Here is an 8,302-nt window from a genome sequence, read left to right on the forward strand (position 1 = left end):
CACACACACACACACACACACACACACACACACACACAGAGCGATCAGTAAGGGAGTTCTGCATTTAAGATGAAGTTGATTTTCTCACCATCACAACAGATTAAATTAAAGTTTCTTCCTCTTCAACATGAAACTGTTAAATACACACAAAAAACAAACTTTTCAGCATTTACTTATTGGCATGCATGCATTTTTTCTATCTTCATTTATTGCTTTTGTAGACTACCATTATATTTGAACTAGATTAAAGAGATAGTTCACCCAAAAATGAAAATTTGTAAAATGTTGTTTTTTGTAATTTATTTAAATATGATTATTGAAATTAAATATAGTGATTATAACATCTAATAAATCAGTTAGCTGTTGTACCTCTCATCCTGCAGCATTTGAAAATCAGCACGACAGTCACTATCAGATATGGACAAACTGCCAGTACAGAACTGAGTGTGTGGAGGACAGAGATCTGAGATTCTGAATGAGACACTGAAAAAGAGAAGCACAAGCACTTTATCTAGCACTATATCTGAACAAGAGCATAAGAAGAAATAAATAAGCTCACATTTACAGCAGCATTCATTTGAGACTCCTCTAACAGAGATCCAGCTCTTGGGTGACTCTCCTCTCTCTGGGTGTTTGCAGTAGTAGAAACCCTCATGTGACTTTGAGACATTAGAGATGATCATCTCTGTAGTTTGATTCTGAATGAGTGATCCATCTTTGTAGAAATCAGCTCTGAGGTTTGGTGGGGTTGAATGTTGATTTAAACAGCGTAGAGTCAGAGTATCTCCTTCAGTCACAGGATGAACAGGACTCTCCAGAATCACAAAAACTACAGAAACAGAGAAGTATATATATATATATGGAGGCATGGTGACAAAAAAATTATCTTAATGATCCGAACACAGAATATGAGCTTTGTCTAATTAGGGGGTTCTTCAGCAGGAGGTCTGTGAGCCCTAGGTACATCAATAATGATGAATATTATTAATGGATTTGCAGTGTAAGCATTGTCACACTTATGCCGGGCTCTCCCTACTCCAACTCACAAGATTTCTGATCAATCTCACCTCATAATCAATACTGGTGAAATCAAGGACCGCAAAAAATGCTCACGACAAACCCTTAGTCAGCATTTGGCCTTAAACAAGGACACTAAGGGCGTACTCACACTAGGCACAGTTGTCTTGTACCAAGCCCGAGTGTGATTGTCACACTATGTGTGTACCACGCCTGAGCCCAATCAAACCGTTCCCAAGCCCACCTCCTCAAGTGGGCCAGGGCACGGTCCAGAGTGATAACACTAGTCCAATGAACAAGACTTAGGGGGTCAAACATGCTCAGGGTTCAGGATCACCTAGTGCGAGTACACCCTAAGACTCATAGCCTTATATACTGATACTTACCTGTTTATCCCAGTGATTTAACTGCATTCTCCAGCCACATCCCGAAAAAAAGACCAGACCAACTACATGAACCCAGCAGGAATGGATTTCGATGCTCACAAGGATCCTAGTCCAACAACTCTGTACAAGCTCTCACCAGCCCCACCACTTCACCATCACCACTACAACCTTTTGTTATGTCAGTCCTGGTCTTTCTGGATATGAACAAATGGAATGAGCTGGCCCTCCTAACCACATATTGCCAAGGACATAAACAGTCAGGCTGCATCTCTCTTCGTATGACAATGCTATGGGGTTGGAGAGATTCATCCAATTGTTCAACTGAGTGTCACATCGTATGAGATCATGCCTCCACAGCCATTCTACCCTGCAATCAATGTTGATATCCTGCCCATTATCAAATCACCCTCCAGAACCCATGGATGAGTCTGTGTATGTGGATGTTCAATTAACCCCTGCTGAGTGCTTGCACTGCTTAACTAATCAATTAAACTTGTACTGTGGAGCTGGCGAACATATTATGGCAGAGTGCCCTGTTAGACCTCCATGCCCCACGGTGAGTCCCATCAATTATTCCCTGGTTATCCACTCACCTCTTCATACTAAAGTAAGTGTTACTTTTGGCTATATCTGCTTAAATATATCGGCCCTGTTTGAGTCCAGTTGTGCCGGCAACTTTATCTCTCTATCCTCTACAGTACATCTACAGTACAGTGCAGTAATCCTAATTCAATACACAACTAGAAAACCCCTTGAAAAGGTTTCAGTCATCACCACATGATCCCAGTCGAACTACAAATTGGATTTTTACCTCAAATTAATTATTCGGGGTGTCCCTAGCTGTCACAATACTCTCCCATCCTCTCCTGGTTGACTGGTGAGATACTGGAGTAGGGGAGGAACTGTTTCTAGGACTGCATCACCCCGCTTCCAAGACCTTCTCAAACCACTACTCAACACCAGTCTCTCAAGCCACTCATCAAGATCAGTGATTGCTCCATTGAAAGCCAGCCATCTATCATTGCTACTTGGATGTCTTCTGTACACAACGGGCCTTACAACTTCCCCCTCATAGACCATGGGACTATGCCATTGAGCTGTAACCAGGTAAGCCTCTGCAAAGAGGGAGGATCTACCCCTTTTCACTTTCCAAACAAAAGGTCATGGAGGAGTATTTTGAAGAGGCTCTAACGCCAAGGATACATCCCTGCCACATTCCACTTTGAGCTTCTTCACTTCCAAAACTGAGAAAGGCTTGAGGATCTACATTGATTACAGTGACCTTAACCAAGTCACCATCAAGTTCTGGTATCCACTCCTTATACCTGTGGTCCTTGAATTATTTAGATGAGCAACGGAATTTATAAAGCTCGGTGCAGCACCTACAACTTGTCGGAATATGAAGGGAGGACGAGTTGAAGACCGCCTTTGTGACCCCTACAGGCCACTACGAATATTGGGTTGTGTTGTATGGTCTGGTCTGGCTCTCCATCAGAGACATCAGATTCTGGCTGCTTAGCCGAAAGTTCTTTGGGAAAAGTCCCCGGTTCGTAGGCTCCTTGACCATCTTGTAGTCACATTTCAACTACAACTCCTCATTTCACTAGAGGATTCATCCCACCTTCCATGTATACTTTTTTAATATCTCATCAACCTTCTCATTTCCTCCTTCCTCAGAGCCCAGTACGGCTGATGGTCCTTTTCCACTACTCCTGGATGATGGGCTGGTGTACGCAATCCAAGTGATTCTCGATTGCCAAAGTTGGAGTGGCTGAGTACTTGGTCAACTGGGAGGAGTATGGCCCAAACAAAGAGTGATAAACAGGGTTGGCCATGACATCAGGGTTTCCGGCTCATAACTGACCCTCAGTCAATATCTGGGCTTAAACAAGGACACTAAGACTCTCTTTGCCTTACATATTGATACTTGCCCATTTCTTCAGTGATTACATGAATTCACAGGCGACAAGGGAGATTACATAGGAGTGGGAACCAGTAAAGACTTTGCACTTTTTCCAAGCTGAGTGTTTTGACTACTCTCTCTGTCAATAAATACCTGTGATTGGGTTCACTCTCCATCCTGTGTCTGTATATTTCCTGACACAGAGCATGTGAACACATTGCTATACAAAAGTTATTTAAAGCCAGCCTTAAAAAGCAACTCCGTTTGTACAGTAGCATTTGGTCCTTGGGCTCAAAATGGTTGAAGACCACTGATCTATTGTTTCCTGAACTTATTTAATCAACTTGCTTTATGTATTGATTTACAAACGGCCAGCGAAGTGAATAAATACATAAATACAGACTTACAGTGTACAGTGATATTAACAGGATGATATTTTTCTCCAGATTCAGACTGACACCAGTACACGCCAGTGTCTGAAGCAATAATCGAGCTGATTGTACATGTAGATCCTGTTTGTGATCCCCACAGTGATGACGAACAATCTTGCAGCCCCCAACTCTCTGTGTATCTTCTCACTCTCCATCTATCAGAGTTACTCTGGTCCTCACAGCTCAGAGAGAGAGAGACAGATGTGAAGTGTTGAGTTCTGCTGGGACTGATGATCAGAGAGACTGGAGGAGAACAACCTGAGTAGGAAGTTACAGCTACAACATTTCAGATTTGATCATGGAAATTTTCTTTACTTAATTTGAACCAATCTTTTAAATTCTGTTTGAACTCACCAGTGACCCATAGTGGTTGTGTTTTGCTGATGGTTGTATAATAAGATGGTTTTCTTCTCTCTGCCCTGCATACATAAACTCCTGAGTGATTTAGAGCAGCAGAACTGACAGTGTAGATCCCTCCAGCTCCTCTACTGCTGTCTGAGAGCAGCTTATAATGATGACTGCAGTCTGCATGAAGTGAGAATGTGTAGCTATCACCACATATGTCTATCCCTGATTTGACCTTTAAAGGTAATATAATCTTAAATTACTGTTCCCAATCCTGTTCTAATATGCAGAAATGACTATATGCAAGCCATTCATAAGTTGATTTCTCTGAAAAGTGTAAACACTGATTCTATGGCACTATAAAAACATTGCTCCATTTGTGCAGACCAGTCAGACACAGTATTGTTGGCTAACTGTGTACGTTTAGGATGGGACTACTCGTTTGGGAAACCTGTTTGAAAATGTTCCCTTTTTTTGTGGCACTGAAATTACACTTCATGAACCCAACGTAATACTGTTGATATATTATCATATTCATATTAAATAATATTTTTGACATCAAGTATTAATATTAACAAATTAAGCACATTATATCTTACCAGATGAAATCGTTACAGCGTACCAGCTAAATGTCCAGTCTTTAGAGGAGCTGTTAACCTCACAGATCAGAGTCACTGGATCTCCTTCAGTCACCCACTTCTGTGGAGAAACACTTAAAACTTCTCTGAGATCTGGAATTGAGGAGTCACTCATTAATAACATGTTAAACTTGTTTGTGTATATGAAGAGATGATCAAACGCACCTGATACTGTCAGTCTAAGTGCATCACTGTTTTGTGAGCTGCGTGATCCTCCTCTCTCTGCTCCATAACACAAGTATTTACCTGCATCAGACTCCGTAACAGACCTGAATGTGTGTTCCTGTAGTTCACTAAAAGCATTAGCTGAACCGTCTTTATACCAGCTGTACTGCCAGCTAGTGACTCCTTCACCATCAATGTCACATCTGAGAGTGACTGTCTCTCCTCTGAATACATGTTGATCAGGTTTAATGGTCACTTTGGCTTTTGGTCTTTCTGTACAATGACAAAAATTCAAAATGAACAAAATGTTTTGTTTTAATGTATGAACAGTTAATTGATTTAATAAAACAGATTATTCCTGTCCTTGAAGCCAATTCATTAGCATAAACATGACTGACAACTTCAAAGAACAGTTCTGTGTATACCTGCACAACACCTAGCAACAAAGACAATCAATTTAGGCTAGTTAAAACAGTTCCATGTATTTTGTATTTCAGCAATATTAACTCTTTATTTATTATTTAAGTATGAGCAACACTTGCTGGCATTAGGGCTGTCATTCACCTTTATGATACTTTGAAAAAAAAAAAGTTTCACGAGTCAAAATTAGTCTCAAATCTGGATGAAAAAAATAAATAATAATCACACAGTGTATGCCCTGGAACATTTTGTTGCCATTTACTCTTAAGGACTATATTTCTAGCAGATGGATGACAATGATTTTACTTAAAAAAACAAAAAAGAAAGAAAAAAAAGAAATATTAACACATTTATTAGCTTTAATAATTTTATTGTGTGGTAACCATTTTATAAATGCAATGAGGCCTCTCGTACCTTATTTCTTCCATAAAACATGGTTCATTGTTGAACTCAGAGAAAAGGAAAAATACTTGCCATATATTGTCACTGTTGCTGGTTCACTGTCATGTGTGTAATATCCTTCTCTTCGTGCTCTGCACCTGTACTCGCCTCCATCAGAGACTTTCACAGAATCGATTGTTTTAGTTGGAGCTTCAGTCAATTCAGTTTTTGAGTCCATAGCTTTTGTCCAGAGAAACTTCCATTTAACCCAAGTTTGATCCACCTCACATCTTAGAGTAACTGTGTCTCCAGTGAACACTGAACTCTGTGGCTCAACAGTCACAGTTGGTTTGGGAAAATCTGTCAGTACAGAACCATTAGCAGCATCAGTTGTTAAAGTTTTTCAGAAGGTCTCATCCTCTCACTATCATTAGTGCATCTTGATTGCATAGACAATGTAAGAAATACAGTTGCTAGCAGCAATTACGTGGACAAGTTAGGTCAACATTCACTCAGAGAATAATGCAAGGAGTTAAAGGACAACAAAAGGTGCAAAAGCCACCCTTGGCAGGGTTCAAACCTACAACCTTTAGGTTAACAACCCTGAGCTCATCCTACTGTGCCTGTGAGGCAACGGATCTTTGCAGGCCCAATTTCAGGTGAAAAATTGGTTCACACTTAAAAAATAAAAAAATAAAGGGAATACTCGCAGAGCTGTTATAGTGTAATGTTGGTTTATTTACAGTGCTCTAGAGGTGAAACAGTCCAAGTAGAAAAAAATATATACAAAGTAAAGAAAACACTGTACAAAGAAACAAACAGAGAGAGATAAATATATCACGCAAAATAGCATGCACACTTCAGTATTGGTAAGAATTGGTCACGGCACCACAGTTGCACACTCACTCGGCAGGTAAACTGACCAAACACACTGTTTTGGAGCCAGGATTGCCAGTGGCTTGTAGCATGAAGCCGGTTTCAGTTTTTACCCAGGTAAGTTCATGTTTAGTTTGAGAAAACTGAGTTTTCGGGCTCAAGAAGGTGGGTTGGTTTTTAGCGGGTTTCGTCGCCATGATAACTTGCTACACGGCTACCCTGCTCCGGAGCAGGATTTATTCTGCGTTAGAGATCACAAACCCAAACTGGACCAATCAGCTGTGAGCAAAGTGACATATCTGATGCAATGAAGCCGTCTCAGGGTACTTATGTAACCATGGTTCCCTGAGTAGGGAACGAGACACTGCGTCCTGTAGGGGTCGCTATGGGGAACGCCTCGTCGTGACCCGTGTCTGAAGCATACATTGAATACCATGACGTCACTACCGGTGCGACTATAGTATAAATAGGCGCCAGGAGAACATGTCATTCACTTCTTCGTCTGAAGCTTGCGTTCGAAGCATGGCAGGAAGTCTAGAGGAAGCAGCGTCTCGTTCCCTACTCAGGAAACCATGGTTACATAAGTAACCTGAGACTATACCCACGCCACCATGCTGAGGGGAGTGTGGCCCAGAACCATGGCGAGCACTAAGTACCAACTTTACCATTTTCATGGTGAGTTGCCCCTGGAATGTCAGACGGCTGTCTGTGACTTTATCCCCTACGGCCAAAGGCCTAGGCTACATACCCAACTTACCTGTTTGGGCCAGACTCCTGGGCCTGGGGTAGAGCTCAAGGCTTGGAATCCTTTAAGGGGATACGACCAAGAACCTAGTATCACACGAAGTCTTGGCCGGTCACACAGGAGCTACCGCTTGCTCTTGCATAAGCTCTGAAAGGAACTGTCTCAACAGACCTCTAGTGGCCACACCCTGTTAAAGTAGGTGGAGTGGTGCACAAGGTGAATGGGGTTTAAACCAGCTCAAGAAAGGGCACGAAGCAAGCGCGCGAAGCCCTCACCATACAGGATTTTAGAAAAGAACGCAAAGAACTAGCGTGCGAACTTACCACAATGTGGATTTTAGAAAGTGCACAAAGCCTTCACGTGCACACTTACCATAACATGGATTTTAGGATACCGTTCTAAGGGGCTCTCGTGGCACTCTGAAAGAGCAGCTCATAGATGGAATGGTGCATACCAAACCCAATATGTTTGAGAGTCACCAACTCGATCTAAGATATAAAGCTGGAATGGCTAGCAGTAAATCTCTAACTGAGGGGGCAAACACCCAACTCTCACACGAGAGGGGAGCTCGACCTACCGCATGTTTCATGCTGGAACAGCTAGTAATAATTTACTTAGCTGAGGAAGCAACACACCCAGCTCTAAAACGAGAGGGAGGCTCGGACCTACAGCATGTTCCAATACTGGAACTGCCAGCAGTAAGTTACCTGATTCGTTAGAAATCAGAGGTAAGTGTACTGCAAGCTAGCCAAAAACTCAACGCATCAGAGAGGCGGATTTGGAAGGGCCTAGTTCACCTGATGCTATTGGTTCCAGGTGCTCTGGGAAACAGAGAACTCAACTCTCACGTGAGAGGAGAACTCCGAACTCAGAAAGAATAGCGCGCTCATAGGCAACCCTTTGGTAAAGGGGAGCACTGCTAATACTACCACAAGAACAGCCCACGGAGTGAACTTACCACTACTGTGGGTTTCAGAAAGTGCACAGAGCTTAGC

At 42.1% G+C, this 8,302-nt stretch overlaps 1 protein-coding gene across 1 annotated transcript in view; it reads right to left on the reverse strand.

Moving 5' to 3' along the window:
- Positions 1-58: 58 nt before the first annotated feature.
- The window catches only part of LOC107599328 (Fc receptor-like protein 2), a 17,888-nt gene continuing 9,644 nt past the window's right edge, over positions 59-8,302 (reverse strand). Inside the window, exons 4-11 of the mRNA XM_016290891.1 lie at positions 5,780-6,046; positions 4,886-5,158; positions 4,682-4,813; positions 4,092-4,262; positions 3,714-3,995; positions 560-829; positions 370-483; positions 59-133 (exon numbers count right to left, since the gene is read on the reverse strand). Of these exons, the coding sequence (XP_016146377.1) occupies positions 123-133; positions 370-483; positions 560-829; positions 3,714-3,995; positions 4,092-4,262; positions 4,682-4,813; positions 4,886-5,158; positions 5,780-6,046 (1,520 nt within the window). The 3' untranslated portion in view covers positions 59-122. The remainder of the gene's footprint in view (positions 134-369; positions 484-559; positions 830-3,713; positions 3,996-4,091; positions 4,263-4,681; positions 4,814-4,885; positions 5,159-5,779; positions 6,047-8,302) is intronic.

The sequence above is a fragment of the Sinocyclocheilus grahami genome, unplaced genomic scaffold (assembly GCF_001515645.1).
Source record: "Sinocyclocheilus grahami isolate Dianchi unplaced genomic scaffold, SAMN03320097.WGS_v1.1 scaffold264.1, whole genome shotgun sequence".
Lineage (NCBI taxonomy): Eukaryota > Metazoa > Chordata > Actinopteri > Cypriniformes > Cyprinidae > Sinocyclocheilus > Sinocyclocheilus grahami.